The sequence below is a fragment of the Anastrepha ludens genome, chromosome 6 (genome assembly GCF_028408465.1).
Source record: "Anastrepha ludens isolate Willacy chromosome 6, idAnaLude1.1, whole genome shotgun sequence".
Lineage (NCBI taxonomy): Eukaryota > Metazoa > Arthropoda > Insecta > Diptera > Tephritidae > Anastrepha > Anastrepha ludens.
The window spans coordinates 100,451,384-100,463,745 of record NC_071502.1 but is presented as its reverse complement, the minus strand read 5'-3'; the positions used below and the strand labels follow the sequence as shown (position 1 = coordinate 100,463,745).

General features: G+C 37.0%; 1 protein-coding gene across 2 annotated transcripts in view; it reads right to left on the bottom strand.

Annotated features, from left to right (window-relative positions):
* The window catches only part of LOC128867896 (NAD kinase), an 87,717-nt gene extending 84,227 nt beyond the window's left edge, over nucleotides 1-3,490 (bottom strand). The window contains exons 1-2 of one of the 2 annotated variants that reach the window (XM_054109485.1): nucleotides 3,377-3,490; nucleotides 1,533-1,865 (exon numbers count right to left, since the gene is read on the bottom strand). In XM_054109485.1, the coding sequence (XP_053965460.1) occupies nucleotides 1,533-1,735 (203 nt within the window). In that variant the 5' untranslated portion in view covers nucleotides 1,736-1,865; nucleotides 3,377-3,490. Of the gene's footprint in view, nucleotides 1-1,532; nucleotides 1,866-3,067; nucleotides 3,292-3,376 lie in introns of those variants that run through there. The other variant, XM_054109484.1, reaches the window with a different exon arrangement.
* Between the last annotated feature and the right edge of the window lie 8,872 nt (nucleotides 3,491-12,362).

Below are 12,362 nucleotides of genomic sequence, written 5' to 3'. Positions count from 1 at the left end.
GAAGATCATTATTTTTTCGGGCCTCTGACTACCCCTAACCCCTTAAAAGATACGCCTTCATTTTAACCCTTAACGAAATACCGTCATAAAGCAGTCACATATGCGGCGGAAAACACTTTTTATGTTGTTGTTCACACCGGGACTAAGGTTGCATAGTAAGCTTAGTACAAATTTTCACTTCCTATCGTATAAAAAAAACATCCGGACCGTTAAGGGTTAAAAATAATTGTGCTGTAAATTGAATTACACTAGTCTACAAGGAAAAGTATCCGAAATAATTTAAACTAATATCTGCTTCTCTGTCCATGCAAAATTCGGATTGATAACTAAAATTAATTTATTAGTTTGAGTTTTTACGATAATCGTATCTTTCGTGTTTAATGGAACTAGGCCGACAAAATTTAACCAACATTCAGACCCAGAAACCAGACTATATATTTCCGAAGGTTTATGATGCGCTGAATCCAAATCTGGCCTCAGAATTGCTCTATCAGCTCTGGTTTTCGAGATATCCTAACCTAAAAGTGCAAAAAACCCCATTTTTGCCCATATTTGAGGTTATGTAGCCTTGCAGATGTTTTCTTTCACCAAAATTAAAGGATGGCATCTTTAAATACAATCCTTCTTTTTTCAAATGGCGTTTTGTTTGCTCAAATATCATTTTTTTTCGCAGAGATATCGCATTTTGAAATTTTCATGTTTCGAAATTTTCCTACACCTGAAAATCGATTAAGATAACATAGACATGATATAGTCGGTTACTAATTTTCTTGGGTTTGAGGGCCTGAAATATATGGATTAATAGTATGTAAATTTGGAGTTTGTGGGAAAGCCTGCTTGCGGTTATGTGGGTTAGCCTGCTCGCGGTATGATAGGGGTGGTTTCTAGGGGTTAGGGCTGTGTGTGACTCGGTACCCAAAGGTTAGATAGTGTAGGGATGTGGTGAGTCAGCACACTTATGGTGTGAGACAAAATTTTAAGAAAAATAAGACTCAATTCAAGAAAATTAGCAATCGAATATATCATGTCTATGTTATCTTAATCGATTTTCAGGTGTAGGAAAATTTCGAAACATGAAAATTTCAAAATGCGATATCTCTGCGAAAAAAAATGATATTTGAGCAAACAAAACGCCATTTGAAAAAAGAAGGATTGTATTTAAAGATGCCATCCTTTAATTTTGGTGAAAGAAAACATCTGCAAGGCTACATAACCTCAAATATGGGCAAAAATGGGGTTTTTTGCACTTTTAGGTTAGGATATCTCGAAAACCAGAGCTGATAGAGCAATTCTGAGGCCAGATTTAGATTCAGCGCATCATAAACCTTCGGAAATATATAGTCTGGTTTCTGGGTCTGAATGTTGGTTAAATTTTGTCGGCCTGTGTTATCAGCGCCACATTATCATCTGCCACAAGCATATATAGAATATATAGACACATGCACATATCAATAAACTACCCCTGTGCATTAAATGCCTTGCGCTAATATCCTTCCAAGGAGTACTCTCGCACCGCCCACTCAACGACTCACCTGAATTGATTGCGTTTCTCGATCAAATCGGCAACACGTGTGCGACGCAAAGGTGCTGGTGAAGCGCCAGGCGATGGCTGCTGACTGAGTGTGGGTGGACCCAGCATAGTTAATGTGGCCGATGACTCGGCTGCGGCTGCGGCCGCCGCTGCTGCTTGCTCGGCCACCAAGGCGCGCGCCATAATGAGATCCTCCTCCCTCATTTTCGTTGAATTATTTGTTGATATTAGGCTTTGATTGATTTTCAATAGCCTACGTGGGAGCGTTTGAATATTTATTGATTGAAAAATTAAGTGGGTACGATTGGGCACTTGAAACAATTTGCACACTTAGCTGTGGGAAATTTTGAAAAATTCTTAATTAAAAAATTAACGCAAAACTATTTTATTAAATGATTTTTTGGCTGGAATTTAGAACAATGTCTATTTTGGAATTTCTGGCAAACTATAATGTTTTTTTTAATGAAACTTGGTGGAGATGTTAGTGAGGTGTTAAGGAACACTCTTTATAACTTTAAATTAATCGGGAAATAATAATTTTTTAATTATTTACATTCAAAATGCCCTCGGGAACTTCACTATAATTTGCCACATTACACTCTATATTTTTTAACATTTCACTAAAATTCACCAAATATACACTCCCACGCGTGTTTTTACCGATTTTTATGCTAATATTCTAATTATATCTATTAAAATTAAATGCAAATTCATTTGCCTATGCAATCACATTCCAATTTTAAGCGCGAACAAGAAGAAGATTGGAATTACAACAGTATGGTGTTGCCGGATGCCTGCAAATGAAAACAAAAATTAAGTACTTGAGTTTAGTGTTAATGATGGGAATGGGGGTTATTGTGCCTGCTTACTACATACACGCATATGACGTTTTAATTTTGGGTTCAATGGTTCTAACACGGAAAGGAGTTTTCCGCAAAAATACTGTGCATTGCGTAGCCGGAGTTGGACTGATGAGGGTTATTTTTTTGAAGCGCGGCCGAAGGCCGCCCACGCGAAAAGGAGCTCTACGCAAAAATACGGTGGATTGCGTAGCCGGAGTTGGACTCATGAGGGTTATTTTTTTGAAGCGCGGCCGAAGGCCGCCTACGCGATAAGGAGTTCCACGCAAAAATACTGTTTTTTGTGATACGCTTAATATCATTGTTTTTAAGTTTAAATGAGTTAGTTGTATGTTTTTATTTTCAAAATTATTTCTCAACTTTAAATTACAGCAAAAAATACTGCAGTTTTACAATGAACCTTCCACTGAACATCCCTGCGTGCGAACTTCGTTTTCATTTCAGGTGTATGGCAACACCAACTTTTCGCTAAATTATAGAACTTTAACATTAAATTACTTAAAAACTATAAGCCTCCGGCAGGTTCTGTTTTCAGTTTTAAGATGGGGATACACCCCTCTATCACCCCCTTTTTACCGTTTTTTCCAAAGCGATAGACATTATACTAAATTCTAGCCGATTTTTTTAGCAATTTTTTATTTTTTTTTAATGTATTTAAATTATTTAAATTTGCTACCAAAATACTAGGGCTTTATTCTATGAAACTATTTCACTGTGTACAAACTTCACGTCGAAACTTCTTTGCATATACGCTAACACTCTGTTTAAGTGCACTTGTACTCAGGCATGCGCAGATACAATTGACCCTGTTTTAATTCGCCGTTTGAATTTTTTATACATATATTTAATTTTTTTTCAGTGTTTTTACGAATTCTCTAATACTTTTGCTTTCAATAGAGAATTTTTGTTTTTTTTTTTTGTTTTTTTTTTTTTTGCAAGCGCAAAACAGTCGAAGAGGAAGTTTATCAAGACTAAAGTATTATACCAATGAACGAATTTTTGCTTAAAGTGAACCGCTTTTCTGCGAATCTCTATAACGAATTGTGGATGCGAAAAATTACACGCTCGAGATTTCGCAACTGAACGTTGTTAAAGTCGATTTTGTACTGATGCGTTCGCTGCATAAATCCGTTCAGTTTAACACCAAAATTGTAGAATTTCGTAGGCAACAGCGAGAACAACAGCAAAAGCGGCAGTAGCAGCAGCAGCAGCAGCAGTTACAACAATGCTGTGATCAATGCGCCAGCAACAATGCCGTGTTGAGTTCGCTGAATAAATATATTTTGTATATACACATACACACATACACACATACATACATATATATAATATAATATACATATATATTTGCTTGTGTTTGTGTTTGTGGAAATTCTGAATTCAGTACAAACAATATTTACATTTTCTCGATTTATTTCTTGTTTTTGTTTTTTTCCCCTTTTCTTTGCTACGAAGTATTTTTTCTTTCTACGTGAGAAGTGATCTTATTCACGCTTTTTGGACGTAACGATTGGTGGCAATGGCTACAGCAATGGCCACGGCAGTAGTTGCAGAAACAACACTGCAAACAACAACAACAACACTATGAATAACAATATTCACATCAGCAACGTACACAATAACAATGATCGTCAGCAACAGATACGGTACAATAACAACAACAATAACATCTATAGTAACAACAAGAATAGCAATAGTAGCAGCATAGCAATGCCAGCAGCATTTCTAGTGGCGCCGCTGTCATCTCCACCGTCGCCGCTGCTATCACCTACCATTTGAGTTTTGCCTAAATGAGTTTTGTGTGTGACCCACCATTGATCTTGAATTTGTGCGAAGTAACAAGCCTCCTTCCGATCGACTGAGCGTTCGTTGTTGCTGAGTTCTATTAGTTGCCTATGTACGAACTCATGTAACGCATATAATAATAGTGCATATATATAATACATACATATGTACATATACATATCTAAATATGTATAAAATAGCAGCAACGCCAGGTGGCTCCAATGCACAAGCGCACATATATACATAACTCCTTGTATGTACTCGAATGCATAATACATATATACATACAAACATACATAAACAAAAATCCAACTTTAGACATTTACAGTGTTTTGTTGAAGGTGGTGAACGACGCTGCCGGTAAGCGTTTCTGCTAGTTGGGTTACTTCTGCTCCACACTACTTAGCCGAATTCGTCAGAATCGACATTTTATTTTATAAAGCCAGTACTCAATTAATTCGTTTTGCCTTACTTATATTATAATACGCATGGATGGAATATGTGCATACATATACATATACAGTGTTGGGAAAAATAAGTGAAGTGTAATATTTTTGGCCGCCGTAGCCGAAGGTTTTGGTGCGTGGCTACCATTCGGAATTCGGAGAGAATGTGAAAGACCAAAATGAAGAAAAAAAGTGTTTTCTAATAGTGGTCGCCCCTCGGTAGTCAATGGCAAAACTTCGAGTGTATTTCTGCCATGAAAAAGCTTCTCATAAAAAATATCTGCCGTTCGGAGTCGGGTTGAATCAGTGTCGCCAACTTCAGACCGCTCGCGCAGCTGATGCACAGGCAGAGAGTAAACGCGAAAAAAGAAAATCTGTAATGGATTTCAAACGTAATTATGTGATTGAATTATATTTGGGTGGAAAATCACAACCAGCGATTGTTCGTGAACTCGAGCACCTTAAAGTAAATAAAGTTTTTGTTTATCGCACCATTACTCGTTACAATACTATCGCGAAACGTCATGGAGGTGGTCATCAAAAGACTGCAACGTCACGTGAAATGCTTCAAAAAATGAAGAAGCGACTTGAGCGAGATTCCCGACGAAGTTCGAATCAAATGGCGAAAGAACTGAAAATATCTGACCGTCGCATCCGCCGCATACTGAAAAACGATCTCAAAGTCAAGCCTTACAAGAATCAAAAGCCGCTTGATTTCACACCAAAACAGCAACAAGTCAGACTTGAGAGAGTTCCTTCGCTTGGCCGAAAGCGGTCAATCTCCGAACATTAAGTTTTCTGACGAAACAATTTTTCAAATTGAGCAATTCGCAAACTCTCAAAACGAAGGGTTTATTTCATGAACCGTTCATTCGAGAATTTGAGCCTTTGCTTGGCCACCAGGAAGCAGCACCCGCCACAGGTAATGGTTTGGGCCACTGTAATCGCAGATGAGCGCTCTCCAATCGTTTTCATCGAGTCTGGCGTCAAGGTAAATCCGAAATATTATCGGGAAAGTATTCTGGAGGTTGCTTTGAAGCCGTGGGCAGACAAACACTTCAGTGGCAGATCATGGACGTTTCAACAGGACTCGGCACTGTCTCACAAAGCTCGAAGAAGAATGGGTAAAAAACAACGTTCCGAACTTTATAACGTCCACACAATGGCTCCCAAATTCACCAGACATGAATCCGATGGATTATTCTTTTTGTTCCATTTTGGAGAGCAAAGTCCGAACTAAAAGATTCATTATTCTCGAGGCACTGAAAAAAGCTATTGCCCGCGAGTGGGCCAACATACCTGCAAGTCACATTCGGGCAGCTTGCGATTCGTTTCTGGACCGTCTCAAGGTCATAGTCAAGGTAAAAGGTGGTCATATCGAGCAGAAGCAAATTAATTCTTAATTTTGTATTATTTTCACACATTTTTTACTTTGAATTGAATAAAAGTAATTTTCCAAACTAAGTTTATGGCCATTTTAATTGGTTACACTTCGAGTGCCGGACCCTGTATATATACTATTTTTATAAAATTTCCTTTCCATTTAATTTGTGTACTTATAGTTTCTATTATTTCATTCATTTAAGGTTTTTCTTTTATCAGCTGTTTTTTAAGAGCTTGAGAACTTAATATGATAATAAAAGTAAAAAAATAAAAATAATAGGCCCGTACATCTTCTCCTCCTCCTATTTGTGTCGAGCATTTTAAGAGCTTGAGAGCTTTAAAATGATAATACAAAATAGAAATATTATTGGAATGAGTTTTTTTTTATTATAATCTGCTACATAATTTTATGGCATTTATTTTTTTAATATGACATCCGACATATTTCCACCGCGGCTACGAGTTACATGGCCCATTTGATCAATCCAATTTTTGTCTACTTTTCCAATAAATCTAAATGAGCCCAATCAGCAAAAAAGCGACGCAAGCGATGGTCATTTGGCTTCAATTCTTGCAAGCTCTGGATTTTATGGGCACGTGATCAAGATCCTTGCGTAAACTTTTCCACGTAGTCAAAGAACAAAGGCCAATAACTTACAACAACTACAAATTGACATTTCGGTGCCTTCTGCAACACTTCGCTCTACGAACTTCGCGAACAGATTTATTTTTGTTTCAAAGTTAATTTTCACAATTTGGAGGCGTTGTTCTGGCATTAAACGATTCATGATGACCTGTCAAACCTTATTGAACAGAAATGTCAACACAGTTTGTCATTCTAGCTGTCAAATCATAGTTATCGATATCGATAGTTCTCATGCAGCTAAAAAAAATACACCCATATTACGATTTTCACATATTTTGTCTAATTTTGACCAAGAGTAAAACTGCTGTATAATTTTCATAGGAAATATTGAAACTCTGTACTACTATATTTTTCAGATTTGATTAGGAAGAAATAAGGCGAAAAAATTAGTAGTTGAAGTGTTGGCACAAATTTTGTCTTTGTTTTATAATTTATTTTAAACATTAAACAATTTCAATTGAAATCGAAACAATCAAGTTAGCACAAAAACTTTACCAGAGCTCTGGATGGCGCGATTGGTACCACATCGATTTTTTCCATCTCTTAAATCAGTCCTTTCCTTTATAGTTTGTTAAGCATTTAATTATCCTCCATAAACTCCTTTATCCTATTTTGCATTTGGAAACAAACAATATAGTTTCCAATACATTGAAAATAGTCAACCGCGCACATTTTATTTTTGACGTGATAACGTCTTATAATTCGATTTATCCGGCTGCACGCACGAAAAAATGTGCCGTTATCTTGCGCATGCGTCGTTACCTTACTTGAAGTGCAAGCGAGAGCGCGGAACGAACGACAAAGAGGCACAATCGGTCCCCGCGTTCGGCTACGTTCGACATCTGGCTCTCTCCTGCTTGAGTGAGCATATATATGTATGTAGGTATATGCGCATATGTATATAAATTCACATATTTGTATTTGCATATGCCTTCTTTCTGTGTGCATGGTAATGAACCATTTCTCTGTTGAGAATAGGAAGATGATAGGAAAAGTAGGAAATGAAAGGGGGTGTTTCGAGTGTAATGTGTCTTGAAAAAGGCATATCCATGATGTTGCCTCTTAGTGTTGTTGACTGGTACACAATCGAAATTGAACATATCTTTCATTTGATAAATGTTTCGTAATTTTTCACGTTTGTGTAAATGTAACTTGACCTATTCCATTGCGATTCCATTTACCTCCTTCTCTATATCCATACAAAATATCTATCAAACAAATAAAATTAAAATTTTGTTTTTAAAATTGCAACCATTACATCAGTATTTTCTTATGACGTTGTCACGTTATACAAAATATTGGATTTTCTCCTTGAAGTTATCTCAAATCATGATTGAGCCAGCGTGATTAAAACATAGTCAACCCCATTACTGAATTAATCATAATATATTTTTCGTAAAAACCAAGAAAATGGTACCACTGAATTGTGATAATCGCCGCCGTGGATTTGAAATTCGTACATCCAACCCATTTTAAACAAGTCTAAAGCTCTTACAGCCCTCCAAAAGTATGTAAGATTACTAGAACTTCGCTAGGCGAATTACAACTGAAAAAAGGCATAATGTTCATACACAAAACTACACCGGCCTCTGATATTTCATCTGCCGTCATATCCATTTTTAACCATTTAGGAGAAATTCACATTTTGAAAATCATCATTAAAAATGGTAGAATATGCAAAAAGGATCTTGCCAGCAGGAAATCGCAGCACTGAAGCCAGTAGATTGTATTGAGTACATCGACAATGACCGGGAAAAGTGCTGGCTGCCTTCTTCAGTAGATACATACATACATAAATACGTATACCCATCTTTATATATATATATATAATTGGCGCGTACCCCCTTTTTGGGTGTTTGGCCAAGCTCCTCCTCCGAATGGTAGTCACGCACTTTGCTTAAGCGAAAATTTTGTATGAACCAGAAATGAAGAATCTCGTATAGATTATGACTCCCCGACTATTGTAGTGGCTATTGGCACAGTGTAATGCGTTACCTGGAGATGATATCCACATTTTCGCCGGCGCCCAGGCGGTCATAAAATCTTTCACAAAGTAGTCGAAAACCCCTATGGTAGTCATGAAATACCACAAACCTCTTCACAAGATGGCTGTGTAATTTCGCCCCAATTTTACATGAATTCCAGATCATCGCTTCATTGAGGGAAATTGAAGGGCAACTTAACTAGCAAGACTCGGCACCAGATTTCCTAATGGCCTGTAACCTACCTATTTTTGAGAAATTTGTGTGAATGGAGCACGAAAGGTGGCACGACGGGCCTACCTGAGGGATAATTTCCCGCCAATTGCAGTTGACTCTTCATGCTAAGTGCACAGAGCTAAAATAACTATATCTTAGCACACTAATTTCTGTGATAATGTAGCACTGTCTAATAGGTAGACCCACGCAGAGGCTAAACGTGCAGAAACTAGAATTCTGCAGCAGCTGTCAAGATGAAGAAGAGAGGATTTTGCACTTTCTCCGGCACTTTCTTGCTCTTTCCAGACGAACATTAGCCAGTCTAGGTAGACAATTCTTCAATGAGTTGGAATATCTCATCAATATAGAAACCAGAGATTTTCTAAAGTTTTTGATCAATTTCCATTGGTTTTAGAAGAAATCGGAGCAAATTGCCTAACTGGCATCTCATTGGACCATGAGCCCGAGGGTATCTACAACCTTACTTAACCTACGAGTACCTCTCAATTTGAAAAAATATTGTTGAACACCCCCGCCAACAGCTGGAATGAAATTTCACTCTTTCCCACTTAAAATAAAATTTAGCTCCAAGTAAGATGAACTTATTTTCAAGGAAACAACAGCTATTATTATCTTTGTTATTATTATTATTATTGAACCATAGTGCACTGCGACATCTAATGCTTACTTGCGAGTCTATGAGGCTTCTAATGAATTCGACACTTTCTGAAGTTTTTGTTCCACATCACTTGTCGAATAGCGTCTTGCGAAAGCCGTACATTCACAGCTGATGAGTCTCAGCTCGCAAAAACGAGAGACGCTTTTTTCTAAAAGTTCTAATTTCCTGAAATGATAGCGAAGACTAGAATTTCCCGTATACTATTCAGAGAGATTTCGGAACTCCTCTCCATCCAGGCTTAGGAGTCTATTTAACACTCTTCCAAATGGAAAGATAAACTATTTTGCCCACCTCTGTCCGGAATTCTCCATTCAACGTCGTATGAATTCCGTGTTTTTACAGCCTTTAAAAAAACGACAGTTAACTGCTATTCATGTTTTTCATCGAATAGTTGTGCGTGACGTTTATATAATTAAACCGAAAAATCTCGGTAAGTGGTGCTATTATTTTTTACAACACTGTATACACATATTCAAATATCTTCAAACAAACCTTACAATAATAGGAATAAAATGATCACGGCCAAGGTATGATATGTTCTCAATTTACATTTAATTATATGGTAAATTTTTTTAAATATGCGTGATTTTTAATAAATAAATTATTGAAGTACATTTTTGCACATTTATTCGCTGTCTTGTCAGCTGCAAGCCTTCGCTGTCAACAACGCACTGTCAAATTCAAAGATCATCAATTTTAAGTTCCGGCCCAGCATGCATTCACGAGAATGTTTGAGAAGCTCCTCAGGTTCAACCAAGCTTAGTCTAATGGCCTCTGGTGACGCTCCAGCATGCTTGTCCAGCAGGCTTATATGTGTGCGTGTCGGGTGCTTGACGCTAATATCTAAAATTTTTGATTTTCATCATTCAAAAGCCGACAACAAGTATGTGTGACACGAAGCAAGTACGAGTGTCACCCGACACGCACACATATAAGCCTGCTGGACAAGCATGCTGGAGCGTCACCAGAGGCCATAATAGCCCCTGGTAACAGTCCAGCATTGCTTGTCCAGCACTTTATATGTGTGCGTGTCGGGTGCTTGTCGTTTGCCCAGTGACGTTCAAAACAAAAAGCGATCAATCCACAGTTGTATTTAGAAGTAAATATGCCGTCATCGGATGATGAATTTTTATTACTTGCAACTATTGCCGTTTTGTTAAAAAAAAAGAAGAAAAGAGATAAAAAAAAGTGTGGGTGAAAAGCCTAAGTAAGGGAATTAAATTTGAGTTTGGGATATTTTTAATTATAACTTATTGTTTTTAATTATAACTTATGTTTTTCGGGTTCATAACTTTTTTATTATTAAATTACTTACGTGTATCAGTTTTAAATAATTTCATTTACATATAAATTTTTAAATTTTTTGGTTATTTATGTACATATTTCATACGGATTGTGCTTATTTTTAGTATATGTAGGCGTTTACGAGTAATATACTATTGGGCAACCGCACACTAAATACTAACCTTAATGCTAAATACAACACTGCTGTTTTGTCCATCAGACTCCGACACGATCAAAAAAGTAAGCGTCAAACGAAAATATCAAAAATTTTTGATTTTCATCAAGCATCGTACGTGTAGCCGACAACAAATACGTGTGTCACGACGCCACCCGACTGCACTAACACATACAAAGCGCAGTCAAGCATACTGGACTGTCACCAACCCCTATAAAAGGTGTGTTTCAAGTCAGTTGGTTTGAGGTTTGCACACATGCAAGAACACTTTTGTGGTAGGAGAAGCACTCTCTTCACAAAACGGGCTCAAATCGGAACGGAAGCTGGGAAATAGGTTAACTGCTTAGTAAATGGTCATACATCCATTTATCTACATTTGCGTTTTTCTCCATGGAATGCAAATTTCCCAATCCTGACGTCAAGTATCACCAAACCATGAGGTCCCTGCACAAGGATGATAGATACCAGGTTTGCTCGTTAAGTATGGTGAAAAAAAATGTGAGGGAACTTTGGATTATACGTCATTTGTTTTGTGTTTCACAAAATTTAGCTTTAGCTTAGTGAAACACAAAACTAATGACGTCGGCATATCTGTCAAATTCGCTCAGAGCCGAATAACGGTCTGCTAGATAGTAAACCTCTAAAAATCTTTTCACCATTTTTAATTGAGTTTTTGGCCATTTTTGCATCCTTCCAAAAGTCAAAATCTTTAGCAAATTTTTTTCTATGCAGTATATTTTTTTCTTTTTACAAATAAGCTTTTTACGGGCAGGCCACCCATTTTCTCAGAGAGCGGGGCATGCGAGTATATTTATTTTCTTTCCTATTTTCACAGTTCAGCTGCAGAAACCAATTTTGGTGCACTTAGGGTCACCCTTTACTTTTCAGAGAATCCAAAGCTCTTCAGTGACTCTTAAACCCCTTTCTTGATTCGCTTTTGATCTATTTTGTAGTCGCTTTATGAATTAAAGAAATGAATATTGTTGTTGTTGTTGTAGCAGGATAAACATTCCAGATATATACATACATGTGCGGGGAATGCTACTGGGGTGACAGCCTTTGGCCGGATACATACATATATACGGTTCGTCCCAACCAACTAGTAGTAGAGGTTTGCTCCTTAGAAGTTATTTCCCCTCACGAAAGTCACACAACTAAATGACATGTATGTATGCATGTATATGTATATTTTTTTTTATACCAATTGGAGTTTATCACTGTTTACGTTTATTTCATATGGGTCTGCTAGCTCTATTAAATAATAAAAGGAATATCAAAAAATAGATAAATTAAAATGCCAAACATATTGAACTGTATAATTTTCGCTATGACTAATTGTAATTACGCAATTAATAGATAGAAATTATGTTTGATG